This window comes from Setaria viridis, chromosome 2 (genome assembly GCF_005286985.2).
Source record: "Setaria viridis chromosome 2, Setaria_viridis_v4.0, whole genome shotgun sequence".
NCBI classification, from domain to species: domain Eukaryota; kingdom Viridiplantae; phylum Streptophyta; class Magnoliopsida; order Poales; family Poaceae; genus Setaria; species Setaria viridis.
The window spans coordinates 28,685,549-28,711,404 of record NC_048264.2 but is presented as its reverse complement, the minus strand read 5'-3'; the positions used below and the strand labels follow the sequence as shown (position 1 = coordinate 28,711,404).

The 25,856-nt window shown below is 43.5% G+C and overlaps 3 protein-coding genes across 4 annotated transcripts; all 3 read right to left on the bottom strand.

The window, feature by feature from the left end:
* Positions 1-3,187: 3,187 nt before the first annotated feature.
* LOC117842915 (uncharacterized) lies at positions 3,188-6,797 on the bottom strand. Its single transcript, XM_034723438.2, has 4 exons — positions 6,241-6,797; positions 6,048-6,141; positions 4,394-5,882; positions 3,188-4,295 (listed from the first exon to the last, which is right to left on the bottom strand). Exons 3-4 carry the CDS (start codon positions 4,524-4,526, stop codon positions 3,589-3,591), a joined length of 840 nt encoding a protein of 279 aa, XP_034579329.1. The 5' UTR covers positions 4,527-5,882; positions 6,048-6,141; positions 6,241-6,797; the 3' UTR covers positions 3,188-3,588.
* A 4,109-nt stretch (positions 6,798-10,906) lies between these two features.
* On the bottom strand, positions 10,907-12,308 carry LOC117845452 (transcription factor MYB20). The gene is made up of 2 exons (XM_034726501.2): positions 12,050-12,308; positions 10,907-11,953 (listed from the first exon to the last, which is right to left on the bottom strand). The coding sequence occupies exons 1-2, from the start codon at positions 12,180-12,182 to the stop codon at positions 11,319-11,321; spliced, it is 768 nt and encodes a 255-aa protein (XP_034582392.1). The 5' UTR covers positions 12,183-12,308; the 3' UTR covers positions 10,907-11,318.
* A 3,373-nt stretch (positions 12,309-15,681) lies between these two features.
* On the bottom strand, positions 15,682-19,045 carry LOC117842991 (uncharacterized). 2 transcript variants are annotated; one of them, XM_034723532.2, is made up of 4 exons: positions 17,646-19,045; positions 17,062-17,273; positions 16,373-16,461; positions 15,682-16,279 (listed from the first exon to the last, which is right to left on the bottom strand). In XM_034723532.2, exon 1 carries the CDS (start codon positions 18,939-18,941, stop codon positions 18,138-18,140), a length of 804 nt encoding a protein of 267 aa, XP_034579423.1. In that variant the 5' UTR covers positions 18,942-19,045; the 3' UTR covers positions 15,682-16,279; positions 16,373-16,461; positions 17,062-17,273; positions 17,646-18,137. The 2 variants fall into 2 exon arrangements, with proteins under 2 accessions (XP_034579423.1, XP_072148316.1); XM_072292215.1 differs by having other exon boundaries at positions 17,062-19,045.
* Positions 19,046-25,856: the final 6,811 nt, after the last annotated feature.

Genomic DNA, 25,856 nt, shown 5'->3' with positions numbered 1-25,856 from the left:
AATGCTCTAATTAACTGTGCGCACGGAATTCTAATGGTAAATGGGTACAGCAAGTTGGTCCAAAAGATATATTGTAATTTTTATAGGATAAACTTAAACCAAAGGATTGCATTGTTTGTCGGACGGAGGTCGGGGTACATGTCCCGAAAGGTAGGTACATAGCTCCATGAGAACGAAATCCTTATAATTTTTAGAGTTTTATTTACGGTTACCGAGCCTTAACTTTGCCTCTGCCAAGTCAAGTCAAGCAACGACTTCAGCCGAGTGGTCATTTTAAGTAAAAATAAATGGATGAGGTCATGCATCCTCACTTGTTTTTCTGTGACCTTGAAAGCTTCCAATCAGCTCAAAACGTCATACTCCTGCATGTTTCCAGTTGTACACATGCACATACACGCATACGCATGCTCCAGCTCCACCAAAACCTCGCCGCGACCTCTTCTCATGCATCGTCAGTTCACATCTCCACTTGACATTTCTAATTCATCATCACCATTCATTGATCAACTACGGAAGACGGATGCCGGATGGAGGCAGATCAATTTGCAATTGTGGAAACACTTGACAGCTAGCTTAGAAGTAGCTGTCAACTAGGACGTGCTGTAAGTTTCAGGATTAGTCCCCGACCTTGTATACCACTCCAAAAAAACGGTCGCAAGAGTCACTCGTCGATCGTGCAAGTTGCATGTTGACGAGGAGTCTTGCGTTCAAGTTTCAAAGGAGACATATTGACGAGGGCAAGCGCATAATTTGAACAACATCATTTTCTCCGTAAAAAGAAATAGATACACGAAATGAAGTGAAAACTAGCTAGAAATCTACTAGCTAGTATGCATGTCGCAAGCTCAACTTTTGTGTCTCCTGTTCATCACTTTTTTTATAATGAAAGTTTTATTTAATTTCAAGAGCATTACATCGAGAGTGGATACAATATCTTAAAACACTCCCCCGATCTCTGTTGATCACAGGGAAATTTTTAATTTTATTTTCGATTCGTCCTTTGAATCTGGTATGCACGACAATAATAGCCTAGTTTTCTCGGTTCATGTCGGCATTTCATCTGGAAGAAATGGTTACCGTCCCCAAAGATTACAACAATATTATGCGCAGATGTGGACAAACGCAGGTTCGGTAGCGAATGAAAAAAACTATTGCATTGCATTGGCAGAAGGAATTAAACTCGAGTGATGGAGCGTGCTGTTAGCTAGGGCCAGTTACATATTATCGATGGATGGGTTCATCGATCACACCTCACAAATGGGCAGCATGCGTGCTGACCTCACCATGACACCCTAAGTGAGGGGTTGGCGCATCATCATGCACAGTTCGACTAGTGTCACACACTAAACCATGTTTTGAACAGGGAACGCTCCAGAACCCGGCCACTAACTTTTTTGAGCCCGTTGGCTCAAGTCTTAATCACGCCTTCGACACTGTGACTCGGTTCTGAGCTTCTCCTCCGTTTTTCCCTGCTCCACCTGCCACCAAATTGAACGTCATGCTAACCGTCTCGCGGTTCTTTTGCCGCCCGCGGAGCTTGCCGTCAAGTGGACTGTGGGGCAAAGCAGCCTGCAGGGTACACTTGTGTGGCCCTTTTTTTTCTCCCCCTATAATCCTTTTCCATTTGAGCTCTTCTCCGTGGCTTGGCATCATGACGAGCACAAATGTCGGGGCACACGTGGCGGCCATCCGTAGGATGTCCCTCGGAAGTCCGGAGGAAAAGCACCGCGAGCGTGCATGCACAAACATGCCTCTCCACAACAAGAATTAAAAGGTGCTTTTTTAAGCTTTGGTTGATAACTAAGTGGAGTTTTTGGAAAGGTCCAGATGATCGAGTCAAGTGATGCATGGGGAAAAAAAGAAGGGATGCAACGTGATGTGAGAAGGATATAAAGGATTAAAGGTTTTGAATTAACAATGGAGTTTTGCTACAAATTATATGGAGTTTAAGCTACAGTAGAAAGTAGATAACTATATGGAGTTTTGACTTCATGATAGATACATCAGAAATTTCACTTTTCATTAACAAAAAGTTGCTAAACTACATGTGCCTAGAAATATATTTTTTTTTCAGCTCATCAATGTCGGCAGCACGATAACACTACAGCCCCAGGAGTCCTCCCGTCTTCCACGGTTCCACCCCTCCTCCTGCCCGGCGTCAAATGCAGCCACCATTGGTCCAACTGCCCATGGTTTCTAAATAAACTCACGAGTCAGCACGATAACAAGTTTTTATTTCTCTGAATTTTGGATTAACCCACAACTCATCTAAATAAACTAATTCGGATTTAAAGTAATTCAGAAGAGTGGAACGAAAATGAACAAAGAAAAAAAAACTCACCCGCGGATACCCACTTGTGTTTCTAACCTCAACCTAACCCACAAGTGAGCAGCAACACGACAATGTCGTCATGTCGGCGCGGCAAAATATTTTCCAACTCAAAGGTAATGCCATGCATAAAATGTCTTGATCTAGCCGCTTTGTTTTCCCTCACGTGTTCGGCGTCACCACCAAGTCAAGCTAAAACGTAAACCACAACGGTCGAGAAAAATCAAGAAGAATTTTCCATCACATACGCATATGTATATCTTCGCCTTCTCAGCCATTTGCTTGAATTTTCCATCCAAATTATTTTTTTTCTATACAAACATAATAGAAACACTGATGCTCATAGATGAACTCACTCGCACCCATAAATGCATAGTATAGAAGACGTACTGTCCGATAGATTTTGAAATTAACAACCTATCCCTGATGAATAATGAATGAATATTTGGAAATACGATTATCTCCGATGAGCCTAAGATTCAAACCGAAGTGGACACATTCCATCATAAAGGACATAGGAGTAACCAGTAAATTCCTTCTTTTTACAGGGAAATATACTCCAAATGGCAAGCATAAAAAATGGCTGGGTTAGAAAGGTCACAGTCATCTTTTAGCATATGCATACCAAATGGCTGGGGTAGAAAGGTCACCTAAGAACGGAGGTACATCGACCTTAACAAAAGAAACATGTGAGGTACCATACATCATTTGATATAATTTTACTGGATTTTCACCGGCAAGATCAGGTAGCGGTCAAGCTCAAGTGAGATTAGTCGTCGATTACGGAGCCAAAGATAAGAATCACGGACGCTCGCGACAAAAATGTTTATGTGAAACACACATGTACGTGGTTTCACATTTTCGATGTAGAAAGTCACTGTTCCATCCTAGAAAGTGACCATTTCCTCTCATCTCATTATCCAGATTCCTTATGCTTACATTCTGTACAAGACGTTGGGCGTACGAGCGCATGTGAATCACTTGCACCAAATAAAAAGAAACCTGAACATAAAAGCCCAGAGAGAGAGAGAGAGAGAGAAAAGAAAGAGGGTGCACATCTATACTCTCACACAACCACTTCATTTCTTTTTTCTTACTTCTATTTTTAACGAATTCTCTATCTGATTTTCTTTAACTCTAGTTACGCCCCTAATAGGCAAATGCACTGGCGGTGACTGAAAACCTGCTGTGACTTTTTAGGAACCATAACGTGTAGGCATGTCGATTTTTTTTTTTGGCTACAATGAATGACCGATTCATCAGAAGAGCTCGACGTTGCAACAAGTTTCCTGGTGATCGAACAGCGCGATCCTCTGGTACGTCACGAAGGGGTCCTCGAACTCCCATGGCGTTCGCCCCGTTACCACGTCCTCCAGCTGCCACATCGACTCCGGCCAATCCATCGGCGGCCAATCAGGCCACTCGCCGTCGGCGCTGCTGTTGCCACCGCTCGATGCTGCCGCCACCGAGGCGGAGTAGGACGACGAGGATGAGGAGGAAGAAGACTGATCAGGCGAATAAGCCATGGTGATGCCGTCGCTGGGCGCGGGCTGGGCGCCGACCTCTTCGCCAGCTGGGAACACGATGTCGTCGAGGAGGTGCGCCAGGGGCACGTCGTCGGTGCAGAACGCCTCGTGTCCTGGCGTGACTGCCGTGACGATCTTCTCCTCCTCCGGTGAGCCGGTTGGCTCCTGAGGAGGAGGAGCGGGCTGGAGGGGCTTGTGGGTGACGGGGTCGATGCCCATCTTCTTCAGCTTCTTCTTGATGTGGGTGTTCCAGTGATTCTTGATCTCGTTGTCTGTCCTCCCCGGCAAGTGCGACGCGATCTTGGACCACCGGTTGCCCAGCTCCGCGTGCAGGTCAATCACCGTCTTCTCCTCCTCCGGCGACAGCAGCCCGCGCTTCAGGTCCGGCCGCAGGTAGTTGGTCCACCGCAGCCGGCAGCTCTTTCCACAACGCAGCAATCCTGTTCAAAGAGCACGAAGACGAGTGAGTTGGCTGAGTTACGGAATTTTGGCGTGCGTGCAAGGCTAGCCGTTCGGCGAGGAGAGGTTGTTCACGTACCGGCGAGCTTGGGCACGGCGCGCCAGCAGCACTGGCCGTTGTTGAGGAGGAAGCTGACGAGCTTCTGGTCCTCCTCCGCCGTCCATGGGCCCTTCTTTAGCCCCACCTTGTCGCAGCACGGCTGCCTCCCCATTGAGTATTGGTCAGTTGGTTGTAACAAACTCTCGCAAAGAAAAGCAAGCTACAAGAAGCTAGCAAACAGTTGCAAGTGAAGAAGTAGCTTTGCTTGATGCGGGAAGTACTAGGCAAGCAAGAGCAAGCTTCACGGTGGACACGCCATGGCCACCTTCGTTTATAAAGGACGAGGAAGGACGAAGGAGAAGAAGACAACGAGGCACTCCTCCAGGACGGGGTACGCGTGTATCACCGGAAACGCTGAGGCTGGAGTGTGGGGCCCGGCGACGGTGCTGCCACTTGGTCAGGCTGCTGCTCCTTGGTCCTTTTCGCTTGCTTTGCACGGGCTGCTATGCGATTGCGAAGCCTTCGCGCGTTTATTTGAACCGAGTTTTTTTATTTCTGTTTGTTGAACGAGCAATTTATGAAGTAGTCCATCAGCAATTAATTGGGTAGTCGATCGTTGCCGCTCAACTTGCTTAATCAACGTGTTGATTTCCTTGCTGACAAATTTTGCAGTACTCAAGTAAGCTAGCTTCAATTCTGGTTGTTAGGATTTGCATGGACGGGGACATATAGACATGATATACAATATAGAAATGTCTACTTTCTGTTACTACCTATTAGCTATAAGTTCATGATGTGTAAGTTATTTGCCACTTTGAAACAATGCTCTAGGAATCTATCTTAGATTTATTACTATCTGTAGAGGCATTAGGGTTCCAAAATGTTGGTTCCCTAAGATGTTTAGCCAGGTGCAAATAAAAAAAAAATCCAACAAATTCGAAGGTACACAGGCTGCATTACCAGCTGATAGAGGAGGTCAGTAACCAAATTGAAAATCATATATATTTAAAGTTCATGACCAATCTTATTGTATTATCATGCGATCTTTTCCTGCTATAGATTGATATTGTAATTCAGTTGATAATGCAGTTGTTGTAACCTTGATAATGAAGAATTCAGGTTTGTTATTACTTTAGAGTTCTATGTATTATCTACCAAACAGTCTAAAAAGAGTACTATCTACCAAACCGCGCAAACAGGACATTGCTATTGAACATAAAACAATCAGGATAATCCCATCAAACAGAAGCTGCTAATTCAGTTGAGAACATGGTTATTGTGACCTTGACCATGAAGAACTCAGTCCTGTTATTACTTTAGGGTTTGTGTCATCTACCAAACCACACAAACGGGATATTGCTAATGAATGTAAATGTGGATGACAAACTGGCAGCAGACAGATAATGCAAATAATTCTCAGTCTACTCAGTGCTTAACTTGGACAAGAGTTTGGTAGGTTGGAACGTTGACTGGTGTCATGGAAGGTTGTAGGGGTTGACAAACACACTCTTGTATCCAGGCCCCGAAGCTTCTTGCAGGGAAACAAAACAGCCACAACAACATTGTGTTACTCTTATATTGTGTCCATGATATAAACTAGTACTCAGATACGCACTCCCTCAAAGAAAGATGAAAATGCTTTGTCAGCAAAAATAGTGCTTGTAACGAAATGCAGTGTGTAAAAAATTCAAACCTTTTGTTTGAGCACGTTCTGAACTTAGGCGAACACATCACTCGTTCGGAGAAGCCAATTTCATATGCCACAATTCTGACCTGCTTCAGCAGGGCTACAAAGAAAAATTAAACTGTTAATTCGAGCACGTTCTGAAATTTAACAAACACATCACTCATTCAGATAAGCCAATTTCATAGGCGATAATTCTGACCTTTGTGTCAGCTGAGCTACCAACCAACCAAACAGTAAATATCACTTTCAAAGGAACATGGACAATCGGTGCGTATGTTGACTGACTTTTCGAGCAAGACACGCTTGCATCCGATTGTTTTTTGTGATTTTTGTCTACTTATCATTTATTAAGTTTCTCCAGTCTCCCCCTTCTCAGAGCCCAGGCCTTTACCAGATCATTTTTCATCCAGCCCTGAACCTGAAAAGTCTGATCGCTGAACTTGAATAATTCTTCCAAGTTGGAACCTTCAGAAACAGAGCATAGATGATTTAAGTCAGAGTATATATAAACTATTCCCAGTAGAATCAAGCACGTTGCAGAATATAAATTTCCTCCATCAATGCACATGACTAATGAAACTTTCCTCGATCAATGCACATGACTAATGCGCAGCTTAGCTGTCAGTGGCTGCAGTCCAGTGTCATCTCGGACTTGCCATTTTCAGAATAACGAAAATTTCATGCATGTGGGTTCTGACAACAAAGGTGGTATAAAAACGTGAAATAAATAGCAAGAACCACTGAACCATAAGCCAGTTCACATAATCACTGTACAAATTAGGAGTGTGGTTAGCATTGGGCATGTGCACTTAAGCAATCCTTGGGCCATCATTCAGTAACCCTTTCACACAAAGAAAGTGATGGGGTGGTCCAAAGATTGTGTCCCTCCATAGAGTAAGTAGCCATGCAAGAAGGCAACCCTTTGACCATCTCCGAGCAATCACAGTTCATACTGATTTCACTATGCCAGCGCAAAGGCAACAACACATCTATTATCTGAAAAAATATGTGCTAGCTAGAGAGTTACCAAGTCGTTGGACGTGGGTTACCAGGTCTTGCTGCGAGAGAATTGCCTACATGAAGAAAGCATGAGCTTACAACACTATAGTTGGTCATTGACAGGAATTCTTAATCTGAAGTTGGGTGTCCTTTTTCCTCCAAAGGCACTGAAGCGTGGAACTCTGTACTGCCGTAATTTTGTATTTGAATCCAGAAGTAACCTACACTTCACTTCATGAATGGCAGAAACAGGAGATTGGACGTTTGAAAGTTGGAGTGACCTTGTACTTGCCTTCGAATCAACTGATGCATCATTTGTTGACATTCTCCTTTTGTGCCTTCAGTTCTGACCATCAACCATAGTTTCCTTCACCTTTTTCTCTCGTCAGTTCTGAGCAGTCGTAATTTCCTCAACCAGAGACATTAGTTCACTACAAAGTTTCAAAATTTCACCCCTCTTACATAACTTCTCAATCAGCAAAATCTTGATTAGTCTCTAATCATTGGACCATGATGGAAACACAGGATTCTGCTCTCTTTGTTTCGAGAATTGCATTTCACAGACTCTGATAAATTCTAGCAAAATAAATTTTTCAACAATCAGTGAAGAATAGGAATCGTCAGAGTCATCTGCTCAGTTACTGCCCAAAATTCTTGGCACCTTCTCGACTATAATCTGAACAAAGCTCTGCACCATGTTCAGAACAACTTCTACAATGAAATCAAACTCATTGTTTGGTATTTGATAACACAGGCAGAGACTGGAATCTCCCTACTGTCATTGTGTTCACATTTGGCAGCGGAGAGCCCTTGGACACGAGCACCAACTTGCTGACTGAAGGTCCACAAAGTCTGCATTCATTTTAATCGAAGAAGTCATACATGATTACTCACTGTTACCAACCCCACTATACCAATATCACAAAATCCAATAATCCAGTATGTTTGATCAGGAACAGTGGAAAAAAAATCAAAATTACTTAGGACCTCAGCGCTTCAAATATGGAGCACAAGTTCTCTTCAGATAACCTGCTTCCAGACCAAATGCAAACTCAGAATATTGCAGCCATGCAAATTAGCTGGACTGTGCAAAGGTTCCATTAAGCTTGCATTTCTCTCACCTAAGCTATGATGTGGGATTCCAAAACTCTGCACAGAAACATTCGATTCAACTAAGTTCCCCTAGGTTGATGCAGCTCCCCATCTATAAGATTTAGGAATACAGAGGAATCATATCTTGAAAGCAATACCGAGAAACCAGCCTCTGTACTTGGTCAGCATATCCGTGTTTTCCTGAAACAATATCCAAATATCAACAAGCGTTAAGCAGGTACACCAAACCTTCCTAGTGTATTTGAAATTTTATAGCTCAAGTCAAAGTCACTAGACCTGAGGAGAAACAAGTGAAACGGTCAAGGAGTTGAAATCCTGTACGGTTGAATCAACTGTTTGAAGACTAAATCAACATATAGAATAATTGATACATTGCTTTCCTACTGTCCACGAAGCAAAACAAGCATTCAGTCGCCCATTATCTTTGCGCCAGTTGTTTCCAAACAAAAATAATTGTGCAATTGCTTCAGAGAAAATGATTATGCAAGGAGTTACCTGCAGGTACTGACATGTAAGACACCGCATCTGAAATGACAAGAAAGCATAAAGTAAAAGGCTACCAAACTCCTTCCAACAAGTATCAAAGTATACTCATCAGGAGACAACACTATACTAATGACCATTATCAGGTTAAAGGACAATAATATAAATAGGATTATCCCATCAGCATTTGGTGTTTTCTTTAGGCTGCTGTTGTAAAAATCATAAGCGCTGGAAATCATCATACAAACAATGCTAGGAGTAGAAATTCATAGGACTTAGATTTGTATGATCAACAGCAATTTTCTTTCGATATTATCAGCAAATGAAATAAATCAGTTCATTCATTCACATGAGTGACCTACAACTAATCAAGCAAAATACCACGTTTGTTCATGAGAAGCAAGAGGGCTGTCAATTCATCTGTGCACTGTGCCTACCAATCATAGTCTACATACAATTAGTTACAGGCATAGAACACTGACACTTCTGACCTTATCAATTACCACGAGCAAAAGATAGTGTTCTTTGTAGTTCAACATTTTGAATAGACTGGCCAAGTATGCAGCCATGCCGATCAAATGCAAAGATAGGAGTAGACAGACGCCAGTAGGCCAACTACAGTTGGGTATAGTTCATTTTGGGCTTTAGAGAAATATATTTATTTAAAAAGGATATCTGTTGGGCCAAGTCTAATCTGCTTATCTGCAACCGATAAATGACCAACAAAATAGGCTGAATTTGCAGTGGCCAAGTGCACATTGCTTTTATGTGACTGGTGATCACATTCTGTTTCCGGTCTTTTCTCTCTCTCTTATTTTATTCATTTTTAAGGCGGATGGTGCCCACACGAAAAGTTATTCTAATATATTTAGTACAAGATTTAGCTTAAACAAGTTTTATATAAAACTTAACTAATTGAACGAGTTGTTGTGGAAATTTATTTTTCAACAAGTTTTTTATGTACAAGCTAAACTACAAACTTGTGTGTATGAGTTGTTCAAAAAAATTCAAAAGCAAAAAAAATTCCTTGAAGAAATTCTCCTGATAACTCTTTTATAAAGTAATGTTGAAAAGCTATCGTAGAGAATTTAGCCTTAGAAATTATCAAGAGAAGCTATATCTAAAACTAACGTAAGAAGGTCTTATGATAACATTCTCGTAAGAAGGTCTTATGATAACATTCTCATAAAAGTTGTACCGCATAAATTATCCCGAAAACTTACCCCCGAAAAATTGTTTACAAAAAGCTATACATAAAAGTTGTGTGAATAACTTACCACTTACCAAAAATAAATAATTGTAGAAAGAACTTTTCAAAAAAGAAAATTGATGGGGCTGTTGAAGGCGGTGATCATAATTTCGGGCAAATTTTCGTAAATTTCGCAAAATTTTGATCTTTTCGGTGGTGATCGAAATTACTGTTCACAAAAAAATTGGTACTGTTCATCAGAAGCCCAGCTTTTCAATCCGAATTTTGGTATTTATTAGGAGTATCTCATTGGGGGCAACAAAAACAAACAAATCAATTGGTGACGTGAAGGTGAATCCGGGGATGGATCTAATGGGAAAAACCATTATCTAATAAGAATAGGGACAGAGAAACAAGGGTGGACCCATGTTGGATGCAATGAGGATATACATCCCTACTCACTCTTTTACACACGTGCGGTTTTAGGCGCTCAGGCTACCAAACCTGATGCTCGTTGTGTTTTGCCAAGTCTTAGACCATTGAATGATAGGATAGAGGGTAACTTCTGGTAACTTCTAAGGGCCTGTTTGATGGGTATTTTGCACTATATTCTTCATCGGCTACTGCCTACTGGGGAAATCCTACCAAACAAGGAAAAGAGGAAATGGCTTCACTCAAGAAGCCCCCAAAAGCTCTCAAACAGCTTAAACTAGAGGGTATAAGCCAAACTAGTGGTTTCACTTGCTTATCCTCCTTCCCTGAGCATATAGCGTCCTCAAAATTAATCAACATTGCTACTAAGAAACCGTTTTGCTTTTTAGAAAGGGCTTTAGCTTCATAAAAAGGTTGTTCCAACCTCATTTAAGAGAGCACCTCTCAAACCGCCACGTGGTATAGAGTAGTAAGAGAAGTCAACGCCGGCGAAGGAAAAAAAAGTACCTTCACCAACTCCCAATCTATTTTTCCCTTGATTCCAAAAATGGTTTCTTGTTACTGTGCTAAGAATAGGTGAAGCCAAAATCGGAAGGAGCTATGCTAAACAGACGTTAAAATCAGATTTATTTTGGTAGAACCTGAAACATGTCATAAATATTGTCATGCTCATTCGCGTGCAAAATTTTAAAGAAGATGTAGCAATGCAATAATATTTCTTAACTACATAAAGACTTTTTTTTTACAATCGTCATATACGGATGATGCAACTTTTAAATTGCCAAAATTCTCTCGTGCCATTTCCCATTGTCCATGTCTGCTGTGCTTAGTCTAAGCTTTGATTGATCTCGCGGCCACCGAGGATTCCTTCCTCTCAGTCTCACCGAATGTCACATCAGCGGGCGACGCCGCCACCAGCAGGTCCCCGGCCAATGCAAGGTCCCTAACCACGGCGGATACAGCGCTCTTGCCTCTGGCCCTTGGCCTCTGGCGCAGGTCGATGAAAGGGATGGTCACCTCTTCGATTTTGATGGGTTTGCCCGGCCCGATGGTTTCCACTGTCACCATGTGTCCTGGTGACTGAATAACTCGATGCTCTGGAACGTGATGAAGGGATCCTCGAACTCCCACGATGTCGGGCCCGTCGTCACCACGTCATCCAGCCAAATCGACTCCGGCCATTCCACCATCTGTGGCCACTCCGGCCACTCGCCATCGACGATGCTACTGCCGCCACTAGAAGCTGTTGCCGAGGAGTAGTAGTAGGATGACGACGACGAGGAGGAGGAGGAGGAAGACAAAGGCTCGGGCGAATAGGCCGTGCTGATGTCGATGTCGTCCAGGAGGTTCACCACGGGCACCTCGTGCCCGGGTCCGGCGCCTGACACGGCCTTCTCCTCCGGCGAGCCGGTTGGGTCCTGAGGAGGAGGAGGAGCAGACTGGAGGGGCTTGTGGGTGGCGGGGTCGATGCCCATCTTCCTGAGCTTCTCCTTGATGTGGGTGTTCCAGTGGTTCTTGATCTCGTTGTCCGTCCTCCCAGGCAGCTGCGACGCGATCTTCGACCACCGGTTGCCGAGCTCCGCGTGCAGGTCGACCACCGTCTTCTCCTCCTCCGGCGACAGCAGCCCGCGCTTCAGGTCCGGGCGCAGGTAGTTGGTCCACCGCAGCCTGCAGCTCTTCCCGCAACGCAGCAATCCTGTTCGTCAAAGAGCAGAAGCACGAGAATGAGTTTCATGGCGTCCTGGCGTACATGAAAGCTAAAACTTAAAGTTTGTAGGGGTGGGTCACGCACTGGCGAGCTTGGGCACGGCGCGCCAGCAGCACTGGCCGTTGTTGAGGAGGAAGCTGACGAGCTTCTGGTCCTCCTCTGCCGTCCATGGCCCCTTCTTCAGCCCCACCTTGTCGCAGCAGGGTTGCCTCCCCATTTACAGCTTTCTGCCTCGTCGAGCTTATGCTTGATGAGCCAATGAGGCAATTAGTACTAGCCACAAACGCAAGCAAGTGCTACACGTTGGAGCGGGACGCCATTGCCAGTTTGCCACCTTCCTTTATATAGGACGAGATGGAAGACGAGGGAGAAGACAACGGGGTCCGTCGCGAGCTCGCTAATTGAGGTGATCGTTCTCCAGGACGTTGCTGAGACTGTAGCGTGGGCCCGGCGACGGTGCGGCAGCTTGGGAACCCCTGCTGGTCCTGACTCCGGACAGAGTCTCTTTCGCTTGCTTGGTATGCCAGTCGCTTGTGTTTGAACCTAATTTTGGTCTCGCCTAAAGGAAATGGATTAGTCCATAATCGTTAATCGATGATGATATCGACTCTAATCTCTCAACTTGCTTACTTGATTTCCATGCTTATACGTTTACTAGTATATATCTTCTGGTTGTTAGGATTTGCATGGTAGGGAACACATGATACTATAAAGAATTTCTTCCATGCAACTTCATGAGTGTACGCATTATAGGTCGCTTGTGGTTGGCTGGTTGCTAGCTACTAGTAGAAGTTTGTTCATATCATCCCTTAATTTCGAAGTTATGACAGTTATTAGTGTCTATTGGCAGCTACATGTTACAAAAAAAAGCAAAAATAATATTTTCCCAATTTAAAAAAATTATTTAAGAATCTATCTTAGACTTTCTACCATCCATTTGCAGTGGAACAGAGTTCCTGATTTTTTTTCCATAAGATGTGGCAGTAAGAAATTTAATGAGATGAGATTGTAGCTGGCAGTGATAATTAATCCAATAAATTTGAAGGTAGACAACAGCATTGCCGGGTTCAACCTGACGGTACTTGGCGTACAAAAAAAAAAGAACCATAGACAAATCAATTGCCAAATTGAACATGCGGCATATATATTTTTTACGTGATAACTAATGGTATCATATTTTCATGTTGACCTTTTCCTGCTCTAGATTGATCTTCTTATTCAGTTGAGAACGCGGTTGTTGTGACCTTGACATTGAAGAATTCAGTTCTGTTACTCCCTCCGTTCTTAAATATATGACACTATATATGACACTGTTGACTTTTTTCATTTGTTTGACTATTCGTCTTTTCTACAAATATTTTTGCAAATAAATAAACCTATGAGTTAAATTTAAAGTACATTTGACAATAGACATAATGATACACAGTTTACTTTAGTTAACTAACTCGTTCAATAGATATTGGTGGTCAAAGTTAGAGTAAAAAGTCAACGGCATCGTATATTTAGGAAAAGAGGGAGTATTACTTTAGGGTTCCAGGTATCATCTACCAAACCACGCAAACGGGATATTGCTAATGAATGTAGACAATGAGGATAAAACTCAGTAAGCCGCAGCTCCTAATGAATGTATAAACATACAGGATAGAATGCAGCAGGTCAAATAATCCAAGGTCCACAGCCGCAGTCTTCTCAATCTTTAATCTGGGCAAGATTTTGTTAGGTTGGAACGTTGACTGATGCCATGCGAGATTGCGGTGGTTGACAAAACAATGTCTTGTTGCCACCACAGGAAGCTTCTCAGGAAAGAACAAAACAGCGTAAGAACAATCTTATATCATGCTCATGCTGTAAACTAATGATTATATATGCACTTCCTCAAAGACAAGTGAGCATTTTGTCAACAGAAACGGTGCTATGTGATCTATAAGGCAATCAAACTGTCAATTTGAGCACGTTCCCAAATTCAGCAAAGACATCACAGATTCAGTCATTCAGAGAAGCCAATTTCATATGCCACAATTCTGATCTGTATCAGCTGAGGCAACCCAAAGAAAAAAACAATAAAACTTTTTTAGCAAGTTCTCGAATTAGGGAGGCACATCACTGATTTGATCATCAGAGTAGTCGATTTCGTATTTCACAATTCTGACCTTTGTTTCCCCTGCGCTACCAACCAACCAAAAGAAGTATCAGTTTAAGAACAAGATAGTCGAAAGATCAGCTCCTCTATTGACTGACTTTTGGAGCAGGACATGCTTGCATATGATTTCTTTGTTAGTTTGTGTTCGTTGGCCTACATCATTATAATCTCTTTCCATTCTCCTCGTCTCAAAAAACCCAAGTCTACCAAATCACTTCTCATCCGACTCTGAAACTCTATAGTCTGAACTCTGAACTTGAACTAGTCTTTCAAGTAAGAATTTCAGAAACTAAGCAGAGATTACTTCGTCAGAGTATCCATATATTATTCCCAGTAGAATTAAGCACGTTGCATAATACAAGCGTCCTCAACCAACACACATGATTAATGTAAGCGTCCTCAATCAACACACATGACTAATATGCATCTTAGCCATCAGTGGCTGCAGTGCAGTGTCATCTCAAATTTACCATTTTCAGAAGGAAAATTTCAAGCATGTGGACTAGTTATCATGAAATTCAGGTGTAGTTCAGGTAATTTTGATATTAACGGTCGCTTAAAGCAAACTGTGAAATGAAAAATGAGTGTAGCAGAACCATCAGTAAAGTCAGGTAATCTCGGTACAATTAAGGGTGCGCTTAGCATTTTACCATGAGGCATGAGCCACCTTCATACAAAGAAAGTGAGGAAAATGATCGAGCATCAGCCATTAGGGTGGTCCAATATTATTTCTCCATAAAGTAAGCAGCCATGCAAGAAGGCAACCCTTTGACCATCTCCGAACAATCACAGCCTCTTTTGCTGATTCGCTCTTCCAGCTCAAAGGCAAAAGTAGGAAGCACATCTACCATATTGATGTGTGAACTGGAGAATTACGAAGCCGCAGGCATGTTTTACTGGGTCTTGCTTTGAGAGAACTATCTCCATGACAAAAGCATGAATTTACACCATGGTTCGTCATTGTTAGGAATGCATAATTTGAAGTGAGTCTCCTTATTGAACTTACAGTGAAGCTTTGAATGCTGAACTGCCGTAATTTTGTATCCGTAAGCACTTCACTTCATGGAGGGGGCAGGGAATTTCTCGTTTGGAAATTGTAACAACCTTGTAATTGCTTTAGAATCCACTAACGAAGGGTGTAGCATTGTTTCTTGACGTTCTCCATTTTGCGCCTTCAGTTATGAGCTCTGACCATCAACTGCAGTTTTCTTCCCCTTTTGTTTAGTCAGTTCTGATGAGTCGTAGGTTCCTCTAACAGGATATATTAGTTCACTACAAAGCTCAACAGGGTTCCCTTATCACACAACTTCAGTATGTGGTCTCCTATGTAACATCCCGATCAGCAAAAGATTGATTCGCCTCAGATTATTGGACCACGACAGGATCACAGGAATTTAGCTGAAACTTTTGTTCCATTCAGATTCTGCTCAGAATATGTGTTTCCTTGCATCTCACAGAGGTTCCAGATAATTCTAGAAAATTATATCAGTCTGCAACAGTCGGTTATGACTAGGAAGCATCGCAGTCATCTGTTCAGTTACTGCCCAGTAAAATTAGCACCTTTGTGACAATGGAATTATCTGAACAAATGTCTGCACCATGTTGAAAACAACTTGTACAGAGATATAAAAAAAATCGCTTTATATCATATAACATTGGAATAATGGCATCTCCCAACTGTCATCATGTTCACATTTTGGTAGTGGAGAGCCATTGAACACTTGCTGACTGAAGGTCCGCAAAGTCTGCTTTCATTCTGTTCAAAGATACCGACATGGTTACTAACAACCCCACTGTGCTTACAAAAACCTATGGTGCAGCATGTTTGATGTAGGGATAGTGGATGCAAAATATTTAATGATCTCAACACTACAAAAACGCTGCAGGAGTTCTCTTAGATAACCTGCTTCCAGACCAGAACCAAACTCAGTCTGAACACTGAAGCCATACAAGTTTGCTGGGCTGTGGCAAATGTCCCATCAAATCCCAGTCTGAACCCCAGTGCATGGCCTGTTCATAGAGTATTTGGGAGCCAAAACCTCTCTGCACATAGAAGTCATAGCGGCAGGTAGATTTCAATCAAGTTCTCCCAAGTTGATGTAGCTGCTCATCTTTCACATTTAGCAATACAATAGGAACCAGCATCTGCGCTTGGTCAACATATCTTTGTTCTCCTGAAATGCTATCCAAATATCAATAAACATTAAGCAGATACACCAAACCCTCCTATTGTAATTGAAAATTTGTACTTAGGTCAGTCTCTGGACCTGAGGATAAACAAGCGAAACATTCAAGTCATTGAATCCTGAACCAACTGTAGGAAGGACGAAATCAACAAATAAAGTGGTAATCCCTCCTGTACCAATCCACAGAGCAAAATGAGCATTTTGTTGAGGCCATTCTCTTAAATCACCAGGTACTAACGCGTAAGCCATCACAAGAAAGAATAAAGTCTACAGAATTAGTTCCGACAAGTTGCAAAGTATACTCATCAGGAGTGAACATTTTTATTTAAGAGTATCACCAGATTAATTGTCAACTATACAAAAAGGACAACCGCCATCAAAATTTGGTGTTTAATTTAGGCCTTTGAAACAAAAGGATGAGTGCTGGATGGTCATGCAGACAAGATCAGTAGCATTTCATAGAAGTGTACAACATGCTGGTTGCATTGAGGAGTTAAATTTGTATGATCAAGTACAAATCTTCTTAATAACAGAAGAAATAAATTAGTTCCTTCATTAACATGGGTGATCTCCAGCTAATCAGGCAAAATAATAAATATCACATCAATATATACAGAATAACCTTATACAGTTAGTTTTATGCACAAAACATAGTTCTTTGTACAGAATATTTTGCCAATAGAACAATTAGAGAAAGGATATTTTGGTGGGTTAATTACTGAAGAATCTCTGTTGGTAATTGAACAGCAAAATGGCTGAATTTAGCCTACCCACGAGCATGCTGTGCTGCTATTGCTGGTGACTGAATGACTTTTTCATTTTTAGTTCGTGATGGCGTGAGTTGGCATCCTTGATCCTTCTCATTCAAACAGAAACCATGAAATGCGGAAGCAGACCATCACGCATCTCCGAAGTCAAGTTGTACATGTGCTGGGCTTGAGATTTGAGAAAGGCTATCTCTACTGTAGTGGAAAATCCTTTTCTGTCGACAGGAAACAATGGAAAGTATTAACTCAACCCAGGCAGCTTCAAAGAGACCTCTTCCACCCCCCTGAAGATGGGTGTCACATGAATACAGCAAATTTCTCCATTTCAACTAGTGTCAACTTATAATATTTGCAGCATATATCAGTCAGGGCCACATGAGACAGCATTGCTGATTATTCATTTGCTGGGTCTAAAGTTCTAAGCGAAATGATCGCAGGTTCGCAGCGCCAGGCATTACCACAAACACCTACGCTGCATGGGGGGAGAACCCTCACCTGCCAACGCACCACAAAACCCACGGCCCCACAGGCTCAACTGGCCGAGCAAGACGAAAAGGGGAAGGTCGCACACGCGTCTTCCTCCGTACCTTGGCAACGTGGTGGTCGTGCTTGACGGCGTCGAACAGCCCCTTGCAACGGAGCTGCGGTCGGCGAACAGCTGACGACAGCGTGTGGGATTTGAACGGGGCAACCGGGCAACTGGTTCGCGCATGGGCGCAACAAACAGATGGCCACGGCCACGGGCACGCGCTGGAAATTTAAAACTTTGTACCCATGAATAAAAACTTAAAAAATCCAATAAAGATCCAAAACTTTGTAATTTAAATTCTAAAGTTATCTACAATATTTGTATATGTTCTAGCTCTTCAAAAGGAAAATAAAATCAAGAGAAATTTGGAGAAGCCTAAGGGTAGCTGGATCTAGCCATGGCCCATGGCACGATGAGGAATAGATCAGGGACGACAATGGCACGGGTGACTTAAGGACAAAGTTGAACCAATGACGCTCTTGGAAGTTGAAACTACACAACTCCTGGTGATCGAACACCGTTGGCCTTGGTAAATAGCATGTTCCCGTGGTCACCATGTCTCCTGGTGATCGAAAAGCGCGATCCTCTGGTACGTGACGAAGGGGTCCTCGAACGTCCACGGCGCCGGCCCCGTGACCACGTCGTCCAGCAACATCGACTCTGCCCACTCCAGCCAATTCCGGCACTCTCCGTCGACCACACTGCTGGCACAGCTCGACGCTGTTGCAGAGCCAGAGCAGGACGACGAGGAGGAGGAAGGCTCCGGCGAATAAGCCGTGTCGATGCCACTGTTACTGGCCGGTGGTGCACCGGCGACGAGGTCGTATGGCAGGACGACGTCGTCGAGGAGGTGCACCATGGGCACCTCACTAATGGAGAACGCCTCGTTCCCGAGTTCAACCCCTGACACGATGGCTGATGCGGCGGCGGCCTTCTCTTCCTCATTTGGCTGTGGAGGAGCGGGCTGGAGGGGCTTGTGGGTGGCGGGGTCGATGCCCATCTTCCTGAGCTTCTTCTTGATGTGTGTGTTCCAGTGGTTCTTGATGTCGTTGTCCGTCCTCCCCGGCAGCTGCGACGCGATCTTGGACCACCGGTTGCCGAGCTCCGCGTGCAGGTTGATCACAGTCTCCTCCTCCTCCGGCGACAGCAGCCCGCGCTTCAGGTCCGGCCGCAAGTAGTTGGTCCACCGCAGCCGGCAGCTCTTCCCGCACCGCAGCAATCCTGCGAGCTTGGGCACGGCGCCCCAGCAGCACTGGCCGTTGTTGACGAGGAAGCTGACTAGCTTCTGGTCCTCCTCCGCCGTCCATGGCCCCTTCTTCAGCCCCACCTTGTCGCAGCACGGCTGCCTCCCCATTGCTAGCTCAGTTATTAGTTGCAAAGAAAGGCAATGAGCTCGTTGATGCAAAGTGGCTATAGCTAGAGAGCCTGAAAACCCGTTGTCTTCACGGTTGGACAAGCCATTTCCACCAGCCTTTATAGAGGACGAGGAAGGACAACGAGGGAGAAGAAGACAAAGGGGCCGGTAGCACTAGCGGCTCGTGGTCGTGGGTGTGGGTCCCTTTCACTTCATTTGCACGGGCTGCTGCACGACGAAGCCTTCGCGCTTTTATTTGAACCTAGTTTGTTTATGTTTTGCTTGTTGAACGGGAAGATTATGTGTTGTTTTAGTCCGGTCTCGAACGTTGCAGGGAAATGAATTAGTCCATGATCGATGGTGATGTCGATTTTAGCCTCCCGACTTGCTCAATCAATACGCTGATAAATTCGGCATGTATATAGTATATGATAATACGATAGGATTTGCATGGTAAGGAGCACATGATACCATAAAGCTTCCATGCAACCTCAAGAAAAAAGAACATTCAAGCTTGTGGTTACTAGCTAGTAGCTACTAGTTCGATTAAGAATGTCACCCTATGATTTAATTTGTAAGTTACATTAGTTAGTATCTAATGCAGTTACATGTTACGAAAAGCTAGATTAACCTTTCAGTTGCAACCGATGCTTTAAGAATTTATCTATTTGCAGCGAAGAAATTGTGAATTCTAATAGAATAATGTTGTTTCCGTATGAAGCTAAGTGAAAACGCAACAAATTTGAAGAGCGGACACATTACCAGATTCAAGATGACAGTAGAGCTCAATAACGAAATTGAACAGCACATGGCCATAATCGTATCATACCACGTAACCTCTTCCTTCTCTAGATTTAGCTTCTTCAGTTGAGAACGCGGTTGTTGTGACCTTGACCTGGAAAAGTTGATCAGCTCAGTTATTACCTCAGGGTTTTAGGTATCATCTAGCCCCCACGCAAATGGGATACTGCTAATGAATCTAAACATACACGACATGCTAAGCAGCAGTCAAATACACTATTTGCCGTCCGTGGCCGCGATCTTTTATATCTCTTGGACAAGATTTTGTTAGGTTGGAACTTTGACTGATGTCATGCAAGATTGTAGGGATTGACAAACACCACTCTCTTGCTGCCAGGACATGACACGAAGCTTCCTGCAAGAGAACAAAACAGTTGCAAGACCAGTTATATTAGTGTTCATGCTATAACCTAATGTCACAGAGGAGCGTTTTGTCAACAAAATACGGTGATATGCGGTGTACTAATTGAGAATAAAAGTATCAAACCGTCAATTTGAGCACGTTCTTGAAATTTAAAATGCATAACTGTTTCTGAGAGAAACCAATTTCATATGCCACAATTATGACCTGTATCAGCTGAGCTCCCAAAGAATGTCAAACTATTAATTTGAACACGTTTTGAAATTTAACAAACATAACACTTAATCAGAAAAGCTAACCCATCATACAGTAATCATCTACTCAAGAATTCAACTACGTCGAACGATCAGCTCGTCTGTTGACTGACTTTTCGAGCAAGACATGATTGCATCTGATCTCTCCATCCCCCCCACCCCAGCCCCCACTCAAAAGCACATGCCTTTACCACATCATTTCTTATCCATCTCTGAAACTATAGTCTGAACTCTGAACTTGAAGAGGTCTTGCAAGCAAGAAACTTCAGAAAACAAGCATAGACGATTGCGGTCAGTGCAGGAGTATACTATTACTCAGAAGAATTAAGCACGTTGCTTTTATTAAAAAAATTAACCACGTTGCAAATTGTAAGTGCCGTAAATCGACAAACATGACTATTGTAAGTGTCCTCGATCAATCCACATGACTAATGCGTGCCTTCGCCGTATGTTGCTGCGGCCAGTGTCATGAAATTCCAGTCTTCTTCCAGATGGTTCTGACATTGGTGGTGACATAAAACATATTGTGAAATGAAGAAAGTGCAACTGAACTCCAAAGATTCTGTGCCTCCATAAAGTAAGAAGCCATACAAGAAGGCAACCCTTTGACCATATCCAAACAACCACCGCTACTTTTGCTTATTCACTCTGCCAGCTCAAAAGCAACACATCTATGATCTATCATTTGAAAATTTTTGTGCGAACTGAAGAATTACCAAGTTGCAGATCATGCATCACATGATCTTGCTGCTAGTGAACTGTCTCCATGAAAAAAGCATGAGTTTACACCACGGTTGGTCATTTACAGGAATGATGAATCTCAAGTGCAGTTCTCTTTTTTTTTTCCTGAACGGCAGTGAAGTGCGGAATGGAAATCTGAACTGCCGTAAATTTGTCTCCAGACTCCGAGTTCAAAAGTTCCCTTCACTTCATGGCATGGAGATGACATTGGACGTTTCGAAGCTCAAACAACCTTGTACTTGCCTTATAATCCACTGATGAGGTGGTGTAGGATCGTTTCTTGATGTCCTCCTTTTTGCACTTTCATTCTTTCAGCTCTGACTGCCAACCGAGGTTTCCTTCACCTTTTTGTCAATCGTGCGCTGATCAGCCATACTTTTCTCTTAATAAAGACATTAGCACAAAGTCTCAAAAGGGTGGTTCTTGTCACACCACTTTGGGTTGTGCTCTCCTATGTAACATCTCGATCGATCAGTAAAAGCATGACTTGGCATTAATCATAGGAACGCGATGAGGTCGCAGGGAATTTTGGCTGAAACCTTTTGTTCTGTTCAAATTCTGCTCCGCTTGTTGTGTATCCTTGCACTCAACACAGATTCCGAATAATTCTCGGAAAATTAGTTTTGCGTCCATCAATGAAGAATGGGAACCGCCGCAGTCATCTACTCGGTACTGGAGACTGATTGCTCATAATCTGAACAATCCTCAACACCATGTTCATAAATTGTACAATGAGAAAAGTAATTGTTTGGCGTTGGAGAATGGCGGCATATCATGCTGGAATCTCCCTACTATCATCATGTTCACATTTTGGCAATGGACATCCATCTGATGCTCTCATGAGAAGCAATTGCTGACTGAAAGTCCACAAAGTCTGCATCCACTCAAAGAAGTCAACCTGTTTATTCAGTCATAGATACCATCCTCATTGTGCAGTGCTAATCTCACAAAATCCAACAGTGCACAGTGCAGTATGTTTGATATAATTCATCGCTACAAAAGAGCAGGTGCTTCAGAATTCAGATAACCTGCTTCCAAACTAATACTCCAATAGCAAACTCTGAACATTGCTGCCATACAAGTTGGCTGGGCTGTGGAAACGGTCCCATACTACTTGCATGTTTCTCAATTCTCACATCATGGCCTGCTCATAATTGTGTTTTGGGGACCCAAGACTGTGCGCAGAATAGTCACAGCAGGCAGGTCAAGCACTAGCCTCTGCACTCGGTCAGCATACCTGTATTTTCCTGAATTCCTGAAACGTTACCCAAGTATGAATAAGCAGGTACACCTAACCTTCCTATTGCATTCGAAAAATTGTACCTCAGGTCAAAGTCGCTAGACCTGAGGAGAAAAGAGTGAAACATTCAAGGAGTTGAAATCCTAGATGGTTGAATCAACTGTCTGAAAGCGAAATCAACATATAGAATTTGTGAGATCATGCGTGATGAAAAATTGGTTTATATTGAAATTGGCATTGCAAAGTGATTAGCATAATTGGCATAGGGTGATGTGCTCGTGGTAGCATGTCATTTTTGCTCGTGGTAGCGTGGATGGCTTTGATATTGATGTGACACACTCGTGCGAGTGGTGTTGTATGGACTGATCTTTAGTCAAGTCGTAGACTTGTGCTCGTACGCGATTGCGTGTGTTTCATGTGCAGGCATTGCTTGAGGCGGAGCGTGGTCGGTGATGGACTGGAACTAAGTTCAGAAGGAACCGAGGTTTCAAGACTAAGTTCATGGACAAACTGAGGTCTTATTGGTTAAGGATGTCATGCGGGATGTTCAGGCTAGAGAATGGTGCATATGAAGGTAGCGCGGTATTGGAGATGCTGTGTGGTTGATGATCGTTGCACGTGAGTACGCAAGGAGTGCGTGAAAGCGTGAGCGATGGAAGATAACGTCATGGCGAGATGTGGCGCGGATGGCGTGGTCGTGGATCAGAGGTGCATGACTGGGCTAGTGATGCCGGACATGTGCGTGGTGTTTGGTGCTTGCATGCATGTGCATGTGTTGCATGCATGCAGCGTGTGTTTTGGCTAATTAATTAGCTTGCATGTTAGCTAGTTGATTAGCAGCTTATTGTTGGCCGGGAGGTCAGCTGCGTGTCCATGTTGGACACGGGATGGTATTGGGCTATTCTGAAGCGGAATAGGAGAAGGAGAAGGCCCTGTTGGCCTGCATGCACACGGAGGCTTGTGCATGGTTCTGCTGGTTGGTATGACCAGCGCTCGGATTAGGTTCAGGGTTGGCCTCGAAATAAAAGGAAGAGGAGACTCGTTGGTTTGGTGTGACGGTCGAGGGTTTTTGACAGACGACGACGACGACAGCGGCGTTTCTGTTTTCCTAGGGATAAAAACTCATTGAGATTTTTTATGGATGCTTGTGTAAGCATCTTTTGAACACATCTTTGATGGAATAAAGATCAAGTTTAGTAAATTGATGTGTTAGTAATCTCGTTCTCCTCTCCGCTTATTGCTTTGCTTGTTCGTTCATGTTTACGGTTTTGGGTCTACATTGATTTCTTACTCATCGTGATTACACTTGTTTTGATCCATCCAAAACCATGCTAGCGTATCAAGTTGTTGATCTGCAAGGTTTAGTTGGTTAGCCCTAAATAGTTTTTGTTTAATCTAGAAATTAGGGCTTGGCTAATTCGCGACATCATCCGACACAATCTGCTTGTTTTATTTATATCTCGAGTTCTAGACCTCCAATTGACGCGATTCTTATTGTGTTAGCTTCATAATTTCACAAATTGTTTTCTGGTAAAGTTTCACGTAAATAGGAGTTACTGTCTAAGAACGACACACGATTTAGTGGAGTGTCTAGAATCTATTTTCAGGGTGAAAAGTTTTCTGCTGTGATTTGTGATATCATTCACCCCCTCTGATAGCTAGATTAGATTAGAGGGCTTTGATCCTACGCAAATTGCGTTACTACTGGTCCACGAAGCAAAATAAGCACTCAGTGGCCCATTCTTTTAATGACAGCTGTATCCAAACAAAAAGGATTATGCAAGAAGTTACCTATGGCTGTTAAGACGTCATGCATAGAGTAAAAAAGAGGGGATATATGTGAGGTTATCAAACTCGTTCAAATATGCGACAAAGTAAACTGATAGCAAGTGGAACTTTGTACTCAAGATAAAAGGGCTGCTAAATAACCTAAACGTGTCCCAAGTACAAAGACCAGCCCCCACATTTGTGCACAAAGGACACAAAAATATCTACAAGATGCGCATCTTCAGCCCTTGGTTGTAAAAAGCAAGAGCGCTGTAGTCTTACAAACAATAGTAACAAGGACTTCAATTTGTATGACCATTTAACAGTTTTCTTTGTAAACTATTTCAAAAGATACAAATCAGTCCCTTCATTCACACGTGACGAGTGACCACTAACTAATCAAGCAAGCAAAATACAGCATCAGTTCGTGAGAAGAAAGGTTTCATTTCCCTTTGCTGGATGTTAATATCTTTTCTTCATTCCTAGCAAGCATAGTATAAACAGATAGGTGCAAGACAATGACGTTTCAGGACTCACCATGGACGAAAGAATATAGGTAGTTCACTTTGTACAGCTGTAGTTCCACATCTTGACTAAATTAATCAGCCATCGCTGGTAATGGACAGTTAAAAAAGTTGTCTCTAGTCAATTGGACAGGCAGGAAGAGATCTGGTGGGCCAAGTCTGATTAGTGGTAGAGAAGGAAACAACAAAATGGGCTGAATTATTATTGCCCAAGAGGCCAAGAGAACATGAAAGCCGATGTCTGTGACTGCCTACATATAGAATCGTTACATCCGTAAATCTTCAAAATCGATACTACTAGTATAGTAGGAGTCATTTGCAAACATTGCTGATTATTCAGTTCATCCACCCATCCTTGTAAGATGTAACTATCCGCTACGGCGTGCTCTAAGCTCTAAGGGGAACAATCGCATGCCACAGGGATTACAACAAACACCCTACCTACAATGTCTACGTGGGCAGAGCAGGCACACGAGCGAGCATACCTCGGTGGATGGTCGCGCCCGACGGCGAGGTGCCGAGGTACAACCCGTACGCCGGGCCACCGCGACAAAGCGTGTCCCGGGTGGCCGGCGACCGGCTAGTAGAGAGACGCCGCACGAGACGGTTTGAGTTGCGTCGTTCGCTACTTCGCTGGCTCGCTGCGACGACTGACAGAGCAGAGGCAGCCATTGGTGAGTTTTTTTTTCTCTCTCCTGCAAGGCGCATCTAGATACAGTACAATCGGACTGGAAAGGCACTCGTCGCGGGCCAGAACATTTCGACAACCAAAAAATTGGTCCTGGGGATGAATAGCAATATGGAGGCCCAGCCAGGTGACTTCGCAACCTTTAGGCCTAGCCCACATAAGAATGGATCGCGATCGATCTAATTACTACAGAAGGCCCAGCCCACCGTGGAATTGGAACGGCCTTACGTGTTGAACCTTCTTCCTTCGCGCTTGTAGATTTTTTTGGGTCCCAAGGACGAAACAGTCCAAATTGAAATCTCAATGGGCCCCCTCGTCCAATTCTCGAGTCCAACCAAACACGCGGGAGGGTACCACGGAAGGCCCACTGAAGCTCCACTGTCGCCACCTCTCTGCCAAGCTAATCTGGTCGCTGATAATACACGGTAATCCTCTTCCGGTAGTTGTTTTGTTAGCTTCCAATGTTTGAAATTCGTACGATCCTTTCTCAACCGCACAGCAGCCGAAGATGGAGCAGGCATGCAGGCATGCGCAGCGGA